General features: G+C 40.8%; 1 protein-coding gene across 6 annotated transcripts in view; it reads left to right on the forward strand.

The window, feature by feature from the left end:
• The window catches only part of Focad (focadhesin), a 316,392-nt gene that overhangs the window by 213,521 nt on the left and 80,340 nt on the right, over positions 1–22,531 (forward strand). For all 6 annotated transcript variants that reach the window (XM_030253421.1, NM_001081184.1, XM_006537886.3 and 3 more), the window contains 2 exons: positions 1,652–1,773; positions 18,003–18,095. In XM_030253421.1, coding sequence (XP_030109281.1) covers positions 1,652–1,773; positions 18,003–18,095 — 215 coding nt within the window. The remainder of the gene's footprint in view (positions 1–1,651; positions 1,774–18,002; positions 18,096–22,531) is intronic.

Consider the following 22,531-nt stretch of genomic DNA (forward strand, 5'->3'; position numbering starts at 1 on the left):
ACTTTATCATCAAGAAAAACCTGGGTTGAACCTATAGTAAGATCACATTTCATACCACCGGAGTGGATAAAAGATGGAAAATACCAAGTACAGTTGCTGCTATGTTCCCATGGGTTTCTACATCTGAGGATTCAACCAACTGCAGATCAAAAGTATTTCTAAAAGTTTACAGTTCTGAACATATGCAGACCTTTTCTTGGGATTAGTTCCCAAACACTGCAGCATAGCAACTGTTTGTGCCACATCTGATGTCTACGTTGTATTCTTTATAAATAATATAGAGGTCATAAGACATGCAGGAGGACGTGATTAGATTATATGCAAATCCTATGCCATTTTATATAAGGGACTTGACTATTCATGGATTTTGCTAACCATGGGGGTTTTGGAACCGTTCCCCATGGGCACTGAGCAAAGGCTTTCGCTGCAGTAACTAGGACAGCTGTTGCAAATATAAGTTCCTCTGATATTTTTAAAATTGATTCTGAACAAATACCCACAGTACTTGGGATTTTATTTTTCCAGAACTTGAACCCCGATTGGTGCTGCCAGAGACGTAAGTCCACAGCAGTACTATTTGCCCAGTGTTTAACTCAGGAGCTACCTGGTGCCTGTTTGCAGTAAAAAGAATACACAACTCTTGCATATTCATGTAAAGGAATATGATGAGGGAGTGAGGAGACCATCGCCAGTGAGAGCAAGATGATTCCCAAAACAGCGAGGGTGGGTGAAGGAAGTGAGATGTGAAGACATATTCATGTTCTAACTCCATTCATAAAAAGAGCCATGATAGGCAAAGTGGCAGCTAGAAGTGGTGCTGCCAGCCGAGTTGGAGGCGTGACAGGAAGGTGTGCCCAAAGGCTTCTGAGAGGCACATAATGACTTGGTTCTTGTTCTGTGCTCTGCTTAGACATGTCTTCTCAGTGAAAAACAATTTACTGAGCCATGTTTATAAAGTGTGCACCTTTCTCTGTCACTACTAAGAATACATGTTGGAAATGTAGTCATCTGTATGTTTTGCCATCTCGGTCCTTCAGTATGTCTTTTTGTTGGCTCAGAATTACCAATTTTCCACAGGTTTCCTGGGGTTACCATAAATTACTTTACTGGCTTCCTTGGCTTTTGATTGACTTGGGGCCTACCTGGTGCTGGGAGTTCATTGAGAACTCAGTTAACCACAGTTACAAAGGTGGGGAAAAGAGGCCCAACCAAAAGCTTGTTGATGCACGTGGAATCTCAGCTTGTTTCGTGTGTGGGCATGGGCTAAGGGCCTTAAGTTATCAAGAGCTGACATTATACTATGCACATACTTTTATTTAATGAAACTTATCTTAGGATAAAGTTTAATAGTACCAATGTTTTGTAAAATGTGAAATGAATTCAAATTATAAATTTCCTTTTTTGTAAATATTTATACTGGTAAATGTTAATTATAAGTGACTTGTAAATAAATTATATTTTAAATGTTAATTTTTATATCCACTTTTTTCATTCTTTGGACATTAATATTCAAAAATAATAATTTGCTCAATAATTTATATTTTCATTGATAATTTCTGCATTCAAATTGGCTGAGTGTGAATTACTGGGAATATAATTTGTAATTTTCTCTCATTGAAAATGCTCATCCTGAATTTCTTTCTTTTGAAAGGTGGCATGCTGTTTTGCTATGATCTTGCCATGTATCAGAGCAAAGATGGCAAGCCACTGAATCGGCTGATGGCCAGTAGAGGGCGAAGCTTCAAGCAGACAACACTGGCTCTCATTCATGAAGTAGGTGCTGTCCTATGCCCCATTGGCTCTTTGTGTTTTGGTCTCCCCTTCCCTTTATGTGTAGGAACAGGAGTTTGTTTGGAATGGGTTTTTGTTTTGTTTTGTTTTGTTTTGTTTTGTTTTTTACTTTGCTACAGTTAGCATAGGTTGCTTTTAATGCTTCCAAAATAGCTGGCCAAATAAGATGATTAGTCCTGTGTTTCTACAACAGAGAGTTGACACTTCCCCACTGCCCTGCAGTGTTATGAGGAAGTAGCCTGGAAAGATTTTACTTGTTTACTTATTTCAGCAATGTTTAGATTGTTTACATTGTTTAGATTGAATTTCAACCTATGTAAAGAAAAAGTACTCCCTTTGTTTCTCTTAAAAACTGTGTGTGTGCGGGGGGGGGGGGGCAGCAGGGGATCTATACATGTGCATGTGGGCATCAGAGGACAACTTGCAGAAAGTGAGTGGCTTTCCCTTCCACCATGTGGTTTCTGGGATGGAACCCAGGTCGTGATGCTCAGAGGCTAACACTTCCCTGTGTTGAGCACCCTCTGACCCCTTCCTTTACCTTTTTATGTATGTGCATGCCTGTGACACACATAGAATTTACAGGGTAGCTTGTAAGAGGTACTTTTTTCTTTCTACCTTGTGGATTCTAGGGTGAAACTCAGGCTGTCAGGCTTGGCAGCAAGCAAGTGCCGTCACCCATGCCATCAGCATGCTGGCTCCTGCAGAGTACTTGAAGTCTTTTTTGATAACAGTGCCTATCATTCAGTTAAGAGAAGGAATTGTGGGAGAAGTATTGTTTCTCCTGGGTAAAAATGCTTAAGCAAAGCAGAGGAAAACAGGTCATTTCTGTACCTGCTATTTGCAGTCATCGCCTGGGTTAGCATGGAGAAGAAAGAGATTCGCTACCTTTATCATTTTAAGCCCTGCGTATAGGTATTTTCAGGACAAATCCAAGTTTAAACTCTTTATGAAAAATTGATTTGAAAAGTTATCAGAACAGAAAAATTTTAAAAAGGTGTGGGCTAGTAGAAGCTATGATAAATTTAGCTAATGTATCAGAAGTTATGGGCTATGTATGAGCAGAGGATGTGCCTGGATTAAGGCACTTGTAGCTTGAGGTATAGAGGACCTAGAACATATCACAGAGAGGAGAAAATGGCAGTATTATTTGTGAGAGATTTTGCCAAATGGGATTTTAGTTCAGATTGAGTTCCCATGACCTAGTGCTTAACTGTGTTGTTGTGGAGGTTAACTGTCTTGTCAACTGGAGTTCGAGATCAAACAGCCACATTATGCAACTCATGACTGTTTAACTCTAGCTCTCTGGGATTCAACATGCTTCTGGCCTCCATGCATACACATGTATACACATGTGAGCAGGAACACACATACACACTTACACACACAGATGAAACAATCCATTGGTTTGTTTTTCTAATTTATTAATCATTTTATTTATTTAACATTTCAAATGTTATTCCCCTTCCTTCTCCCTTTTGCCTCTAAGAGGGTATTCCCCTACTCAACCACTCTCCCACTCACTCACCCCACTAGCATCTCCCTTCTCTGGAGCATCAAGCCTCCATAGAACCAAGCACCTACCCACCCACGTAGCAGGAACCATGATCCAGCCCATGAATACTCTTTCATTGGTGATTTAATCCCTGAGCCATTATTTCTTAAACTGTTTAACCAGAAATAACGACGGTTTTGAAAAGTTGACTAAGAACAGTTGCAATAATAGCAACTTATAAGCAACTTGTATACTGTATGATGACTACTGTACATACAACATACACCCCAGACATCATCTGTATGCTGTCTTTTTGATGGTCCAAAAGGTATATGGCTTTAGTAGAAACAATACTTTGAATTTACATTTCTCTTGGGCTAGCAACATACAGAACAATGTTCCTTCTTGATCCTGCACAAGGGCAGTAAACTGCAGCTCAGCAAGCCACCCAACCACTGGGAAGAGCTGCTGCGTTTTGCAGTGCACTACTGTGTAGCTGAGCTAGGATGCCTGGCAAGCTAGGTTAATTACATGTATTTTCAAGTTAGGACATTTTCAGTTTGTAATGTTTTATTAGGACATGACCTCAGAATAATAAGCAGAGGAGCACAGCATATTCATTCATTTAATCTCCACATGCACGGTCTGAGGTAGGTCCTGTTAATTTGTTCAAGATCATAAAACAGCTAAGTGGAAGAGTCTGGAAATTGAACCCTGGAATTCAATTTCAGTTTCTTACCATAGAGCTTAGCAGCCATATCAAGTGAATTTTTAAAAATTTCTTTATTAAGTCCACAACTTTTACTTATTCTCTTCTTGGCTTGCTTTGGCATTTCTGATTGACCAGTGCCACCATTCTTAAGGTCTAGAGCCATTATGGTTAATGAGGTTTCTGAATGAGCTAGGATTAAAGGGCAGGTAGTACATGCAGTACAGATACACTGGCTGAAGGAAGGCCTCACGTCCAGAGCAGGACAGTGCAAAGTTCTGTCAGACTGCTTAGGACGGTGCGTGGATTCAAGCCTGCAAACCATTTCTTTATGGGATTTTCAGTTACTTATCAGACCGTGGTTGACTGTGAGTAACAGAAATCCCAGAGTGAAACTGCAGTTCAGGATGAGCACGTCCCCTTCCAGGTCCATCAGTTATGTCTACCTTAGATCTCCCCTTGCTTCTGCCTTTGTTGTCCTTGCCGCTGTTTGGTTTGGTTTGGTTTGATTCTTCCTGGAGCCTGTTTTGCATTTTTCTAGAAGTTTCTTCGAACTCTTCTTTGTATCTCTGGAAGTTTTTCCTGAGAATTTCATTTGTTTATCAATTTAGTGGGTGGTGGACCTTTAGTTTGCGTCTGGTTTCTGGTGGTCGTATAAACATTTTTATGATGATTCCTCACTGAATTACAAAGATATTTTTGTGTTGACATCAGTTTTTTTTTTCTGATGCCATTTCCCTTAAGTAGAGAAAGAGCCAAGAGTGAGGTTGTTGGGGTATTTGGTAATTAAACATAGATTGTAGGCTGTATCCCATTGGCTGTCTGCTTGTAGCTGCCCCTGTGATATAAGAGTTCTCTGCCTGCCTCCCTGCCAGTAACAGTAATGGGTATGTTGTTCATTTCTGCACTGATGAATGGTGTCTGGCATCTTTTCACTTTTCCATTTGTCATCCTTAGTTTTCCATGATGCATGTGATAGTTTCACAATTTTTTCCCCTGAGATTTCATTTTCTAATGGAAGGGTTTTACACGTTCTGGATATAAAATGTATGTTAGAGATGGATTTTGAGAATTCTTTTTTACCTAGTACTGTCATTTCCTTAAAAATTGCTGTATTTTAAAAATGAAATTTTTAATTTTGAAGATTCTAAGTTGCCATATTTTTCTTTTTATGCCTTTTATTAAAAGTCTGAAACAATAGTGTCAGGCTTTGGAGCCTCCCCTTGAGCTGGACCCCACTTTGGACCTATCACTGGACCTTCTTTTCCTCAGGTTCCTCTCCATTTCCATCTTTGCAGTTCTTTCAGACAGGAGCAATTATGGGTCAGAGTTGTGACTGTGGGATGATGGCAATCCCATCCCTCACTTGATGTCCTGCTGGAGGTCAGCTCTACAAGTTCCCTCTCTCCACTGTAGGGCATCTTGTATAAGGTCCCTCCTTTTAATTCCTGAGAGTCTCTCACCTCCCCGGTCTCTAGTATATTCTGGAGGGTCCCCCCAACATCTTACCTCCTGAGGCTGCCTGTTTCCATTCTTTCTGCTGACCCTCAGGGCTTCAGTCCTTTTCCCTCTCCCAATACCTGATCAGGTTCCCCTCTCTCCATGCACCACATCCTGTCCACTTTCCCTCTCAGGTCCCTCCCTCCTCCATCCTGTGATTGCTTTCTTCTCCCACCCAAGTAGGACTGAGGCGTCCTCACTTGGGCCCTTCAGCTTGTTGATCTTTTTTAGTTCTGTGGACTCTATCTTGGGTATTCTGTACTTTTTTTGTGGGGGAGGGCTAATATCCACTTCTTAGTGAGTACATGCCATGCCTGTCTTTTTAGTCTGAGTTACCTCACTCAGGATGATATTTTCTAGTTCCATCCATTTGCCTGCAAAACGCAGAATGTCCTCGTTGTTAATAGCTGAGTAGTATTCCAGTGTGTAAATGAACCACTTTTTCTGTATCCATTCTTCTGTTGTGGGACATCTAGGTTGTTTCCAGCTTCTGACTATCACAAACAAGAATACTATGAACATTGTGGAACACATGCCCCTGTGGCATGGTGGGGCATCTTTTGGGTATATTTCCAAGAGTGGTATTGCTGGGTCTTCAGGTAGATCTACTTCCAATTTTCTGAGGAATCTCCAGATTGATTTCCAGAGTGGTTGTACCAGTTTGCAATCCAACCAGCAATTGGAGCACTCACAAAAAGGGAACTATCATGACTGTCCTTAGAAAGACCCAGCAAGCAGCTGAAAGAGTCAAATGCAGATATTTGCATCCAATCAGTGGACAAAAGCTGCTGACCCCTGTGGTTGAATTAGGGAAAAGGTGGAAGAAGCTAAGGAGGAGGGCAACCCTGTAGGAGGACCAGCAATCTCAATTAACCTGGGCCTCTGAGATCTCTGACACTGGACCACTAACCAGGCAGCATACACCAGCTGATATGAGGCCCCCAACACATATACAGAAGAGGACTGCCGGGTCTGGGTTTAGTCAGAGATGCACTTAGCCCTCAAGAGACTGGAGGCCCTAGGGAGTTTAGAGGTCTGGTGGAGTGGGAGTGGGAGTGGGAGTGGGAGTGGGGGGGTGGGGACATCCTCATGGACACAGGGGTGGGGGTGAGTGGAGGTGGGCAGGAAGGAGGTGTGGGATGTGGAACAGTTGGAGGGTGGACCAGGAGGGAAATAAAATCTGGAGTTATGAATAAATAAATAAATAAATAAATAAATGATAAAAATCTGAAGCAAGATTACAAGAGGTTTCCTTTTCTGCTTAATTTAATTTTTATTCATTAATTTTTAAAAGTAAAAGCATAATTCACATATTGTAAAACCCACCCATTTTATATATACATTCAAAGTATAGGATTAATTTGGTGTGGCTACAAGGTAAAGTGTTTGACGTTTGTCCTTGTGGTAGCCCACGTTGGTTCTGTGCTGCTTCCTTTGCAGGTCAGTTTTTCCTGAGTCAGCGCAGCACATTTAGTGTACTTACTAGTCAGCTTGTAGATAGGCTCTGTTTCCATGGAGAAGTTTTACACTTTTACTTAAGTACCTTGGTCAAAAATCACCTCCCCATGCATTTTCCCTCTCTCCCTTCCCCTTCCCTCTTCCCTTCCCACCCACCCTCCCTCCCTCCCTCCCTCCCTCCCTCCCTCTCTCAGTCTCTTCCTCTTTCTTGGATATGTGTGTTTTCTATTTGTTACGATTTCTGTACTTTTACCCAAATCATATATCTTAATTATTGTTACCTAGCAATAAGCCTTGAATTGAAATGGTATCTAGGCCCTTTGCTTTTCTATATAAACATAAACACAGCTTTAAGAATTCACATGCTGGCTCTGATGTAGATTATAAATATATCAGTTCCGTAGGCCACTTGGCAGGAAACTGAAATAAGGAACACCAGTCTCTCCACTCATGAACAATGTAATCTTTGCATTTAGTTAGGTTAACATTTTGTTTGCATATTTTAAATCTTGCAGGCGTTTTGTTACATTTACTAACCATTACATTTTGTAACTAGGGTTCATTCTGTTTGATTTTCTGCTTATTGCTACTGTGTAAAGACAACAAGATTTTGCTTTTCTACCTTAACTCTAGCTGAATAGTAAGGCGTAAGGTCCCATAATCTCACCTACTTAATATTCCTCTTTGTTTCATTGACTCCTTTGTGTATTAAAATTCATTTGTTCATTCATTCATTCGCTCATTCATTCATTTATTATTTTCATGTATATGTGCATGCCTATATGAATCTATGTGTACTAGATGTTTGCAGGAGAGGACAGAAGAGGACACAATGTCCTGTGGAACTGGGGGTACATGCCACAGTGAGCTACCGTGTAGGAACAGAACTCTGAGAGAGCAGTAAGTGCTCTTAATTGTTGAACCATCTCTAGCCCCTCTTTCTTCCTTTTTCTTTGCCATATGATGTTTAGAATCACTGCGCTGATATTTCTGAAATAACACTCTAGGATTTGATTAGAACCTCACTGGAATACACGGTTAGGGTTGAATCTTCTATTTATAAGCTTAGCATATCTCCCCATTTATTTAAATTATTGGTCTTTCATAGTATATAGTTTTTCTCATGTTGATCCTGTAAGTATTTCTGTACATTTATACCCACACCTTCCATTTCAGGTGATATTACTATGTCACTGAGTCTCACATTTTAATATTTATTTATTCATTGTAGATATAAGGGAAAGCGGTTGGGTTCTGTGTATTCTTGTATAAACTAGCCTTGCTGAGGTGACTAGTTCCTGGATCTTTTGGCCAATTTGTTTGAATTTTATATGTAAATGCCTATGTTGTCTGTGGCAGAGGCAATTTTTCTTTCCTTCCAGTATATGTTAAACTTTTTGTTTCTATCATATTACATCAGTGGGGACTTCTGGTATGATGTTGTAAAGAACTGCTGAGAATTGACATATCTGCCTTGTTCTGATCTTTTAAAAATAGCTTTCAGGTTTTTGCCATGTGTATTCTATGGGATTCTTTTGGCTTGGGGTGTTGTGTAGATTTTCCTTGTCAAGCTTGGACTAAAACTTGGTTAAACTAGTTGGAAGTTGAGTTCCACAAGCGCTCTTTTCCACAATATTGATCTGATGTGTGATCTCTCCACCGTACATTCTTGAATATTGACCCACTCGCACAGGATAAATACCACTAATTGTAGTGAATAAATTTTTTAAACATTGTCAGACTCATTTTGCTCATGCTTTTGAGGAGTTTTGTCTTTACGTTTATGGGAAATATTGTTCTGTGGATTTCTTGTCAGTGTCTTCGTCTGGTTTCGTCTGGAATGAGGAAGTGTCTGCTCCTGTCTTCTCTAAGAAGCACCGAGAATCAGAATGATGGCGTCCTTAAGTGTTTAGTAGCAGTTAGCTATGAGCACATCTGAGACCTACACTTCTATTCTAAACAGCTAGTAGCTGTTTAAAATTTTGTTTTTCTTAAAAGGTGTAACTATTCAGATAATGTATTTTTCATGTGAACTTTGTGCTTTTCAAGGCAGTGGTCTGTTTTCTAGGTAGTTAATTTGGGGCATTGAGTTTGTACATGGTGTTCTTCATTACTCTTCTAATTTTTGTAGGGCCTAGAGTTGTATCTTTTCTTTATTTTATTGTTTTTTCTTGTTTGGTTTGCTACAGGTTTATTGTATTCGTTTAACTTTTCAAAGAACCAGATTTTAGTTTTCAATTTCAACTACTACTGTTCCAATTATTCTTTTATAATGATGTGGGGCATATGTGCTCCAGAGCACATACAGGTCACAGAACAACTTGATTCTCTAACTCTTTTTTTTTTTTCATCTGTTTCTTCTTTTCTTTCTTTTTATTATATGCTTTCTTTATTTACATTTCAAATGTTATCCCTTTTCCTAGTTTCCCCTCTGAAAATCCCCTATCCCCTCCCCATTACCCCTGCTCACCAACCCACCCACTCCTGCTTCCTGGCCCTGGCAGTCCCCTATACTGAGGCATAGAACCTTCACAGGACTAAGGGCCTCTCCTCCCATTGATGACCAACTAGGCCATCCTCTGCTACATATGCAGTTAGAGCCATGAATCCTACCATGTGTTTCTTTGATTGGTGGTTTAGTTCCAGGGAGCTCTGGAGATACTGGTTAGTTCACATTGTTGTTCCTCCTATGGGGCTGCAAACCCCTTCAGTCCCTTGGGTCCTTTCTTTAGCTCCTTCATTGGGGACCCTGTGCTCCGTCCAATGGATGGCTGTGAGCATCCACTTCTGTATTTGTAAGGTACTGGCAGAGCCTCTCAGGAGACAGCTTTATCAGGCTCCTGTCAGCAAACTCTTGTTGGCATCCACAATAGTGTCTGGGTTTGGTGGATGTTTATGGAATGGATCCCCAGGTGGGGCAGTCTCTGGATGGTCCTTCCTTCAGTCTCAGCTCCTTCCATGGGTATTTTGTTCCCCCTTCTAAGAAGGACCGAAGTATTCACACTTTGGTCTTCCTTCTTCTTGTAAACCACCTAATAGGATGCTGGAGCAGAATTGCAGGTTCGAATGTAGTTAGGCTACAGGTAAATCTCAGAGCATAACTTACTGTGTTAACTTGGGCTTCCTCTGATGGTGTACACCAGAATGATTTCTTCCCCTTCCCAGATATCAGATATATAGGGTGACTTTTATTTTGTGTTCATTATGAAAATTTGGTAAAGCTCTAAGTGGAACATGCAGAGGTATGTGGTGGTCTAATGACGCAAGCTTCTGATCCTCTGATTATACAACTCTTCCCTGAATCTGGCCAATCTGGGATTTCATACTGAGGTTCTTGTTAGCATTAGGTGTCTGCCTCTGGGTGACTGTTCAAGTAAGTTGTGGTTCTCCGTGTTTGCTTGCTATCTGTCAAGCTGCACTTTGCTGTGCTGTCATCCCTCACAGGTCTCAGAGAGACATGGGGGGTGGGGCAGGGGCATCAAGTTGTGTTCTTAGGATGTGTCTTAGGATGTGTTCTTCTCAGTTATGTTTCTTAGGATGAATTGTGGGTTGTAAGCCCCTTATGTGCCAGACTGGAACGGGCGTTTTTCATACTTGACGTATATTTTATATGTAATACTTTATTAATGCTTCTCAAAAAACATGTGTTGGCTAAACTAAGACTTTTGATGCCATGGTGAACTATTTATATAAAATCATCTCATAAATTTCCCCTTATTTCCCTGCTTTTCAAAACAAACAAACAAGCAAACAAGACCCCTGATGTTCCACCATGCTATTACACATTTGAAAGGATTGCTGACAAATATCTGATGCAGAATTAACCCATATGACTAGTATCTTAGGTTTGGGCAAATCCATGTGCCCTCTCTCTTTGATATTTTGAATTGGACCCCACCAGTGGTCATATCCTATCTTCCAGGCTTCTCTATTGCCTTTCTCTTTCCTTATAGATACCTCCTGCCCTTTGGGAGGAAGCTGAGGGCAAGCGTCAGTTTTCTTTTCTGGAATTTGCTGTCAACCCCATCATCTTTGGCATTTCCTACTTTGACATGATATTCTCATCTAAATTAGGCAACACTGGCTTATCCTGGCATGAGAATGGCAGTCAAATTTCATTACTTTCTCCCTTCTTGGTGATAATGTTGTTCCTGATCATGTCAGTGCCACCCAGCCATGTTTATGCTTAGCATTAAGTAATGAGCTGCTCTTCCATTTGTGTTTTAGAGAAACCTTATTCAGCCATACTGGAAGCTGGATAATGATTTCTGAGCAAAATCATTGGGGGTGGTGGTGGTGATTGCTGTTGTTCTCCTCCTCCTCCTCCTCCTCCTCCTCCTCCTCCTCCTTCTTCTTCTTCTCTTCTTCTTGTTCTGATCATTATATAATTTTTATTTATTAAAAATTAATTTTGCCCAGATATAGCTCTCTCTTGTGAGACTATGCCGGGGCCTACCAAATACAGAAGAGGATGATCACAGTCAGCTATTGGATGGATCACACGGCCCCCAATGCAGGAGCTAGAGAAATTACCCAAGGAGCTAAAGGGAACTGCAACCCTATAGGTGGAATAACAATATGAACTAACCAATACCCCGGAGCTCTTGTCTCTAGCTGCATATGCATCAAAAGATGGCCTAGTCGGCCATCACTGCAAAGAGAGGCCCATTGGACTTGCCAACTTTAGATGCCCCAGTACAGGGGAACGCCAGGGCCAAAAAGGGGGAGTGGGTGGGTAGGGGATTGGGGGGGGGGTGGATATGGGGGACCTTTGGGATAGCATTGAAAATGTAAACGAGGAAAATACCTAATAAAAAATTTTTTTAAAAATTATTTTTGCTTTAATTCTTTCCTCCAAGCTGTTTCAAGTTAGATATTATGTAGCCACTTGTTTGAAATATAAGAAGTGCAGCCTCACCTTTTCTTTCCATTGTTCCTTTGTCTTAGAAATATTTCTTTGAAAGTACAGGAGTATTGTTCACATTTATGCCATATGAAACAACTACGTGAAAATTGAGAATAATAGTGGGAAGAAATTATATCTGTGCCTTTTACAGATTCTCCCTAGCAAATACTGTGAAAAGTATGGATTGCTGTGTTTTAGATACTCCATAATTACCATGTGGATGTGAGTTGTTATGGTAACTGGGTTTCCCCTTCTATTAAATAACAGAGTAAATGGTTACTTGAGATGCAATTGAATTGTCAGCTTTCAAGCTAATGTTATCCTGATAGGAAATGGGGTGGGGAGACAATGATGGAGGGGAGAGTGGGGGAGTGGGGGGAAGATTGAATGTCTGGAAGCTACTTACAAGAAGATGAGGGCTTTGCACTTTAAGAAGGCATCCTCTTAAGCTCTTTCTTCTCTTACTATTTATCAGTGGATAGGGAAGGCGGAAAGTTATTTCCTAGGAACTGGATTACTAATGACGGAAAGTTGAAGCCTTTTATTCAAACTTATAAACAGCCATGCAGTGAGTGTCTTTTAGGACCTCTCACAAGTGAAAACAGTGTTTCTTCTGGAAGGATGAGTGTGGGGGTTGATAGTCCTTTGTATTCCATGTAGTAACTGAAATCAAATTCCTTTATTCTTTTCCTTTGTTGTGTTTGTTGTTATGGTGGTGGAGGAGGTGGAGGTGGAGGCCATGGTGGAGGCGGGGGTGGGGGTGGGGGGGTGGGGAGGGTGGGGGGGTGGCCATGGCTGAGGTACAGGTGGTTTTCATGATAATTGTGAACAGGGAAATTGTCTTGCTTTATCAAGTTGGGGACATAACATTAATAGAAAATACTTGTTTACCCGTCAGGTTTGCACACTGTTCTGCCTGTCCTACTCTAGTTTTACAAGGAACCTCATCAAAAGTTTTTCTTATTTGATTTAGAGTAGTTACTAAAAGTCTGTAACATGAGTATTATATTTTTAATTGCACAATGCTGTTCAAGAAGCAGAGTGGGTTATGTGGTTCCATTAGGAAAACATATGGAGAGAAATGTATCTTTTGTTCTCTCTCCCAACATTCATTATATTTAAAAAATGTGTTTCTAAGCATGATATCCCCATGAGCTAGTATTTCAGGTGCACTAAATAATAATCTAGATGCTTATGGAATTTCAGATTATAACATTCATAAAACTCCCTGTAAAATGTAACCTTTTCACTTAGTAGATACTAATGTGAAAATGAATATTTCTAGACTAGAATATTTCGGGCGTGTACCTATAAGGTTTAAATAATAATTATGTGTTTACTTTAGTTATGCTGACTCAGACAGGTTTTTTTATTTGTTTATTTGTTCTTGAGACAAATTCTTTCTATTCCTGGCTGTCCTGGAACTCCTGTATAGACCACGCTGACCCCAAACTCACAGAGATTCACCTGCCTTTTCTTCCCAAGTATTGGGATTTTAAAAAGTATATGCCACTATGCCTGGCTCTAGTTTTGTTTGTTTTTTTTTTTTTGTTTTTGTTTTTGTTTTTATTTTAAAGCTTTGTGTTTCTGGAATGATTCAAAGTTGAATGCCAAGCTGGTGGTGCAGGCCTGTATCCCAACAGCTCAAAATGTTGAGGCAAAAAAATCATCAGTGCAAGACCAGCCTAGGTTAAGTTAGTGAGCAATTACTGCAGAATAAAAAGTGAAATGAAGGTTTAGGATATAGCTCAGTAATAGAGTGCTTGCCCAACTACCAATCACATTTGAGGCTCCCTGTTTAATTCTCAGGGTTGCAATAAAAAGTTGAACACAGTAGTTTTATGATTACTTTTAAAATTTCACTTTATAATTTTAAGACAACAAACATTTCTCTGTGTTCAGGAGATGTGGTATATTTAATTAATTTTAACTCAGTGGGTGTGCATAAACAGTGTTGCAGGCACTATAAAGGGTCTCAGAAAAAAGCAGGATGTAATCTGTGTGCCTCGGAGTTGTGTGAAGTTACAGACATCCATAGTATTGTAGAACTATAGAGGTGAGAGAAATCAGCTTACTATGTTGAAATGATAGGAAGAGGGGGCACGGAAAGTGGAGAGGTGAAGGGCTCTATGGGTCCCATGAAGAGCAGGGCAGATGTGGGAGCTGGTTTGTAGTTCAGTTCTCTAGAAGAAGATTACATGATGCAGAGGTCTAAGAATTAGGGAGAAGTTCATTGAGGTTCTTGGAGCAGCACAATTATCTCTTAAGTGAATGAGGATGTTTTGATACTGAGAAGATGTTAAGTACTATAAAATGCTTTCGTGATATTCTTTATGAACCATTAAAGCTTTTGCACAGAAGTCCTGAGTAGTTGGCACCATTTGTGATGGGTTAGCAGAGGAGAGATGTGAGATCACTGAAGATCTGATAGGTGTGTCATAGTCACGTGGGGAGAACTAGGACTAGGCCAGTGAGGAAGGAAGTAGGCACATACAAAACTGGCATTTCAGAAATTGGCTTGGTTTGTCGAGTCAAGGAAAACTTCCAAGATAAGTCTGAAGTTTCAAACCTCGATAACAGGGGTTATTGATACATGATATTGACAGACATAGGAATGATCAATCAGTGGGTTTTAAATGATGATAAACAAGCCAACTGAATGTAAGAGGTAGTAGAAGGGCAAAGTCTGAGAAATGTGTACTCAAAGCAGTGGTTTTCTAACTATTTTTGAGTTCTTAAAAGATTTATTATTTTTAATCATGTGTGTGTGGTTTAGTGCACATCGGTTACTGGTGCCCACAGAGGCCAGAAGCATTGGATCCCCCAGGAACTGGAGTTACAGGCGTTTGTAAACTGCCAAACCTAGGCGCTGGGACTTGAACTCAGGCCCTTTTCAAGAACAGCACATGTGCTTAACCACCGAGCCATATTTCTGGCTCTACTTTTGATTTCTTTTTAATTAAAAGAAATTTAACTGATACATTACACGTAAAATTATGCATGTTAAATTATTCATATCTTTAGTCATATCTGATATACTCAACAATGTGTTAATTCATGCAAACTATGTGTGTTTTTATTGAGCTATAACTTGATATTGATTTCCCTGTTATTGTACATACTCTATGCATTTTGGCAGGTGCACATATCTTGTAGGCAGCACCCATCAAGATGAGAATTATTCCAGCATCTTAAAGAGTGCCTTCTCATGCTTCGTGGTCAAACCTGTCACCTTCACCATCTCCTAACTTTTGTTCTTTTTTCTTTCTCCATCTAACTAAAGTTACAGCTTAAAATGTCCAGGGACCAACCACAGTGACCAAAAAGGCGCTCTTGAGTGTCAGCTGTTTTCCTCACTGTGTCCACAGAAATCTTCCTCTTGATTTTCTGACTCAAATGTTTAACATGGCATTAGAAGTGGAGTGGCAGATGGGATAGCTGGGTGTTTGAAGCCATTGCTCCACAGTGGCATGGTGTCAAAGGGTCACATTACTCCTTGGTGGACAGCCACTGTGGTGTTTGTTTGTTTGTTTAACCTGAGTGGCTGTAGACACCCCTGCAAGGTTTTCCTGCTCTGTGCTTTTTTCACCTCAGTGGTTATTTACATTTTACATTTAGAATGTAAATGAGACCATTTTTGCTTTTGTGAACATGCTGATAGGGACATATATTTACAAATTCTTGTTTGAAATCATTGTGGAGTCTATTTAGCAATGGAACTGCTCAGTCATATGATATTGCTATGTTTACTATTATGAGAAACCACCAAATGTTTCCAGGAGCTGAACCACTGCATATTCCCTTTAACACATGTGTCCTCACTGTCAGCTGATTTTCACTCAGACTTAACCCTCTCAGCGAGACCTACCTTGAGCACTCTGCTTAACCTTGGAGCCTGCCCAGCCCTCGCCCCTATATCATTAGTTAGCTCGCTTCTCATTGCCTGTTTGTCTGGACTTCTTTTTAAGTGTATGAGTGATGTTTCATCAAATTTACTATGTCATACACATGGAGACTTCCCTCTTATTCTTCCTGAAGTGGGAAGGACCTATGTTTCCGAGCAGTCCCTCACATAGCTGTCACTGTAAGAGTATGTAAGGTTAGTTACAGGAAAGACTTGAGTTTCTCATGTTTATTAAAACACTGCAATACAATGATTGCTGGCCCTGCTCTATCAGCTGTGGGTTAACTAGAATTACAACTTGTGATTTGGGATTATTTCATTGACTTTAGTTTCCTGATGACTTATTACTGGTCTAGCAAAATAGACATAAGTTTCATACTTTATAAATGCCAATTGAGTTTATTTTTCAGACTAGCAACATCGACCTCAAAGATAGGCAATATATGTAACTTTGTATTGAAATGAAATAGTTTCCTAATGATGATTATGGAAAGCCTTTTAACCTGAGATGCAAATGAGAAGGGCCTGGCTTTCATCATGCTGTTGCTGAGGGGACATTCAGGAGAGTGCTTTGAATGAGATCCACTCAGCTTCTTCGGGGCATCCTAAGATTGAGGGATAATTCCATAAAGCATGGGGAGTCTAGGCTGGAAGGCTGGAAGGCTGCAATGTAGTGTTCCCTGATGACCTCTTTCAGATGTGCCCCCTGGCAGGAGTAGCTTTCCTTTTTGAAGCTCAACATTCCATGTGCTCCTTTCCATATATGTTTTTCTAGAATCCTTTCCCTTTTCAAAGCCAATATTAAGAATGGGTTGAAACTATTGTCTTTCCCAGTGATTCAGTGTTCTTCTTGTCAGTGTGTTGAGGCTGACAAGAATTCTTAGTAGTACAAAGATATCCATGGACTTATGGCAGGGGAATCTGAAAATAGTTTGTAGTTTTAAGTAAGCGGTAAAATTCAAGTTGCATTATTGGAGCCCCCAAATAGGAGCTAATGATAATATATTTTGTGGACAGGGAACATGGATTTTCACAGGAAAGGATGAAGTCTTTGGAAAAAGACTAGGGATGGAAACTGAGGTTCTCCTTCTCAGCGGGATTTGTTGTTTAGCCCCTGGATAGTACAAGAAAAACCAGGGCTGGAGGGCTCATTCCCTCAGGTGGTGGCCACAGTGACAAGGCCCTTTGCACCCCACCTGGCAGTCTGAATGAATACTCAGTCAGAAGAAGTGTTTACAATCTCATGCTGCTCAAGTATCCAATGTTTGGAAAATCCAGCAGTGGCATCCTAAGGGACTGGCAGAATTAACCCTGTTGTTCTCTTCGGTCCCATACCCCAGAGAGCCTTCACAGTCACACCTTGCAAACGGTTTGTGCCCATTTCTTGCCCAATTCTGTCATGATTGCATACTCACTTCTCTCTGTCCTATATTGGGAGGTGGGTGAAGCTTCGGGACCTGGGTGAAAGTGTTGCTCGTTGAGCTGAGGGATGCATGAACTGTGAAGCACTGTATCTGTTTCTCTCGAGGCATCTTGGACAGGAGCAGACCCTGGGAAAATGTGTTGCAAGATCGCTGTGTACTAATAGGTGGGAACCGAAATGACTGTGCAGGCCAGGTGCTTAGTCTGGGCTCTCCGGAGGAGACCTGACTGTTGGCATGTGTTGTTTTCCTCCTGTGAGCGCACACACACACACACACACACACACACACACAGAGGGCAGCTATCTAGCAGAGCACATGATGGCTGGGTATCACACTCATCTGCATGCACTTTTCACTGTGGTTTCTACCCAGCATTTCTGTTGGCAGTTTATGCTTATTACTTCAGAAATGAATATTTGAAATCCAGGCTATGAGTAATATTTGTTTTTATTTAACATTATTGGGGAGTTTGTTAGACAGTACCCTGTTCCCCATCTTTGGCAGGAGGTTTTATAGCCTTTCCCCCCTGGTTTTCAGAGGAGAATTTATATTATGAATACATCTTAACTTGGTATTATTGCAGGGTTTCATTTGCTTTAATTTAGAAAATTCCAGGCTTACTTTATTTTGTCTTTACAAGATTCCACATTCTTTTCAACTGGGAATACAGTAAAGATATTATTTGTGGTTCCAGTCCTGTACTAATTTGGTTTGTTTTAGAAAACAAACCACTTAAATAAAAGGAAAGAAGAACTGAGGTTTTCATTTTTCTCTGAATTCTGTATAGTCTCATGTGGTTTTGTTCATCTTTCCCACAGGTCCATGTCCAGCTTTCAGAATGGCACCGTGCAATCTTTCTTCCACAGGCCTGGCTTGCATACATGACTCGAGCTTACCATGCCATTTTACAGGTAGGGATGCCACAAGGGGTCTGCTTTGTAGGAGACCATTTCCCCCTCATCACTGATTTTATAACGATGTGTATTAACTGTTGGAAGAATTTTCTCCCTGGTACTGACTGCACAATATCTACTACCCTCTGCTTCTAAGGTCTCAGTGAAAAACAAAGTTCGACTGCATGAAGGTCCCTCTGGGCAAACAGTGGGTTTATTGGGCTTATTTGAAAGCATGGATGAGACTTATTGAAAGGAATGGGGGTTATCCCAAGAAGCGTCCCTGGAAAGTCTTCCTCCATTATGCCTGGTTTTCGCATACCTGCACAGATGATACCCCCTTCCCTAGGCTTCTCTAGCCTATCCCTCTTTGGGACACTCCAAGATCCCATGCCATTAAGGCAGAATTGCACACAGCTGGTTAGGAGTGGCTGAATTCTTAGGTGTGGGTCTGTGACCTTCCCCAGCTTCTCCTGTGAAGGAATGTCAGTGTTCAACAAGCCCAGCTAGATTATCTTTTGCAAGCAGTATAGGTGACTTTCTGAAGATGGAGATTGTTCTACCCAGAGGATCATACTGAACAAGTGTAAGAGCACTTGGGAAGGACAACACTATCAAATATGCAGTGGTTCCTTTTGCTTGTAAGAAATGTAAGGCCTGGGACATCTGGTTCTCTCTTACACACTTTAAGGAAGAGAGAGTGGGACGAGTGAGAGATTAGGAAGGACCAGAGTAAACCTGTGTCAGCTGAGAGAACCAGTGCAGTCATGAACTCACAGCAGCTGTGGCCGTCTGTGTACGCCCCACACAAAATTGAGCTAGTTGGCATTCTAACGTGGAGGCGGGAAACATGCTCTCCTGCTCCTTGCTGAGGAGCTGCTGAGAGTTGATGGCATCTGGGGAGAGGTGAGCAAGTGTTCTCTAAGAGTATAGCTCCTGGTAGGTTGGTTGGTCAGGCTCCAGTGACCCTGTCCTCATGAGTATATCAGGAATGCAAACTGGTCTCTGGATTATTAGAAGCAAGCTGTAAGCAAAACAAAAGATATGAACAGGGATGGAGGGGGAGGTACAGTGAGTGACTGTGATCCAAATACAATGTATGAGAGTCTCACTGAATTGATACAAATATCACATTAAATAAAAGAAATGTAAGGCATATGCATATAGTTACACTTAAATTTAAATGTGGATATTCCTATGTTTCTGAGTCCCATCCAGAGCCTGCTTCTAAGCTCTATCCTCTTCTGCCCGTTTTGGCCTCCTGCATACCCAACTTGACTGCCCCAGAGTATCTGGTCTTGAGTGCCTCACACACTGAGCTCAGCATCTTGTCTCTATGTAGAACCTGCCTGTATCTTTTAGCCCCATCTCTTGATGATTCTCTCAGACATTTATTTTTCTGCATTTCCACATTTATTTCTAAAAGTCAGCATGTATCCCTAATGTTTTGCCTTTCACACATACTGTTCTGTCTTGCCTCAGATGTTGCCATTTCCCTGTGCCCACCCCGTTTTACCTTGTTCTTCAAATCAGTTAAGTACGTGTTGTACTTAAGTCCTCTCCCCGCTGGGTACTGACTGAAAAGTCATTGTTAATAATGGTGTGTATGTCCATGGTCTGAGTTTATTTAAGTAGCATGTTTCAGAAGAGGACTTCATGGAGTGCAGGGACTCATAGTGTTATAGGTAAGAGTGATGGCTGCCTTCTAAGGGCACAGAGACGAGAGCCAGGGGATGGGTGGGGAAGTAAGGCTGATTGAATATCTGGACATTTGTGTTCCCATCTCCAATTCAAACCTCAGTGCAGTAGTGCAGTCATTTTAGCCTAGAACTGGTAGACAGTGTAGAGCTTCTGACCCATTAGAACTGAGAAGGGGGCGGAGTCGCCACATCAACAGCAGGCAGGTCCTTTTAAAGTGCTTAGTCTGCAGCCCACACTTTGATCAGCATTGTTTTAGAGTCCCCGTGTCATCTGCACCTGCAAAGCTGCTCCTCTGGAATTCCTGCTTCCTGGTTCCTTGTTATTTTATCCTTCCCAGTATGGGCACCCCTTGTTTTGAATAGACCCTGAGTGAAGGAATGACTTTCTCATGTCTGTATACTTCTGTAACCTCACTATACACCACCAGACAATTAGTTTCTATTCAAGAGGCATGAGAGTACAAACCAGAGCAAAGACTTCTCTGTGTCCATGCTTCCCTTAGTCATTTGCAGATCCTCCTGGTGCTGAACTAACTTGCAGGACACAGAGGGAAATAAAATGCCCCTTCCTGCTGTGAGTCCCTGTCCAGTGGAGAAAGCTACGAACCCACTAGCCCTTTCACTACAGGATCCTCTAAGATTAGTGAGGAAGGAACAAAATTCTGCAAACACCTGGAGAAGGAAAATGAGCAATTTCTGTAGTCAGCTGAGAATTTATGTTACTTTAGGGGAAGAAGGGCAAAGTTGAAGACGGTTGTGATATAATTCAGACTTTACAAAAGCCTCCATTTTTCCCATAACTGCTACTATTTATTGAATGCTTACTTGTATGTAGCTAACACTTAATATATACTATGTCAATTAATCTTAACAGATATCCAGGGAAGTGTATATTATTAAGCCCATGTATAATGATATTATAGGTGGACAATCAGAATAGGAAAGGGAAGCAAATACTTTAAAGCCACCAGTTGGTAAATGAGAGAAATAGAATTTAATTTGGAATCTTCTGATTCCAAAGCCTCATGTGATTGACTAATACCATCATTAATTGTAATAACAAATAACACAATTTGGTCTAATATTTTATTTACTTATTATATTTATTAATTTAGTGTGTAAGTGTGTATCTGTGTGTGTATCTGTCTGTCTGTGTGTCTATCTATCCGTTAGTGGGTGTGGGCATGCCATAGTACATATGTGGAAATAAGAAGACAGCTTATTGGAACAGGTTTTCTCCTTCTACTGTGGGTGCAGGGTTGGAGTCAAGTTCCTTTGCCTGCTGAGCCATCCGCCCTGCCCTGGCCTAGAAAAGGGACATGCATTTATGAAGTCTTTTATTTTTATTAATATAGACCTAGTATTCTCTTCAGCTGGCATAGTGATGTGTATGTTTGTTTCTTTTCACTTAAGATCTCTTTCCTTTTAATTTTATATTCAGTTACATTGAGAATTGAAATGGGAAGCTGAAAGGTTCTCTTAAGGAAGGACTTGAAAATTCAGCAGTGTGCTATAAATTTGTCATTCTTACTTGACAAATGCTTGTGTGCTTTAGCTGACGAGTTTCTTGATTGGAGTCATGCATTTGAAACTTTAAAAAGTATCATAAATGATTTGGAGCAACATTGAGATCCTTGTTTATAGAAGAATTCATATCCTGGGGATGTCTTCTGTTACAATAGCTATGGCTACTTCCATCTGGTGCTGGACAGGTTTGATAGCATTAAACTTGATCAGTTCGAGGAGCTGTCTTCTTGGCTACCCTTAGGAGACAGACTGAAAGGTTTACATCCTATATTACTTTCTGGAAGTGGGTATGTAGGAAGGACACCAGTGCTTTTAAACTCTGAACCATCTCTCCAGCCCCCAAACCTTGAAAAAATAGTTAAGTATTATCCTATAATCTTTATTAAATCTGAGGTCATGTCCAAGTTAGAATCCATGCGTAAACTAATATTAAACTACTATTTTTAAATTACATTAAATAATATCATTGACAGTGGAGTAAAGGGAGAAAACCTGATTATAGTAATATGGTAAAAACGTATAAAGTTTAATATTTGAAGGTATTGGCCTTAAAGAAAGAATATTAACTCTGTTTTAATTCCATGGTTGAGAACTCTATTTCTATAAGAAGTAGAAACGTAATACTGTTGATTACTTTTTATCCCTTTCTTCTTTTTACATAGTACCTACATCTTGAGTATTATATTCTCGTCTAATTCGTTTTCTGCTCTTCTGTCATAACAGAGGTGCTCAGACCTCAATCTCTGTCTAACTAAAATTGTTAGTCACTGACCATTGCCATGTAGGAAACTTTAAGATGGGACCCATGAGTACCATATCTGCTTTGAATGACATCCTAGAAGAGAGCACTGCACTGAGTGGGCCAAGCTCACAAGCTCTTTAGGACTTGCCTCTTGTGAACACAGAAGTTCTCTGAGTAGTGATACGAGTGTTCTCCGCACTCATGTTCGTTCAAGGTCTACGAGGACACTTGTGGCCTGTGGCCACAGGACTTTTTTTTTTTTAATTAGGTATTTTCCTCATTTACATTTCCAATGCTATCCCAAAAGTCCCCCATACCCTCGCCCCCATTCCCCTACCCACCCACTCCCACTTTTTGGCCCTGGTGTTCCCCTGTACTGGGGCATATAAAGTTTGCAAGTCCAATGGGCCTCTCTTTCCAGTGATGGCCGACTAGGCCATCTTTTGATACATATGCAGCTAGAGTCAAGAGCTCCGGGGTACTGG

This window comes from Mus musculus, chromosome 4 (genome assembly GCF_000001635.26).
Source record: "Mus musculus strain C57BL/6J chromosome 4, GRCm38.p6 C57BL/6J".
Lineage (NCBI taxonomy): Eukaryota > Metazoa > Chordata > Mammalia > Rodentia > Muridae > Mus > Mus musculus.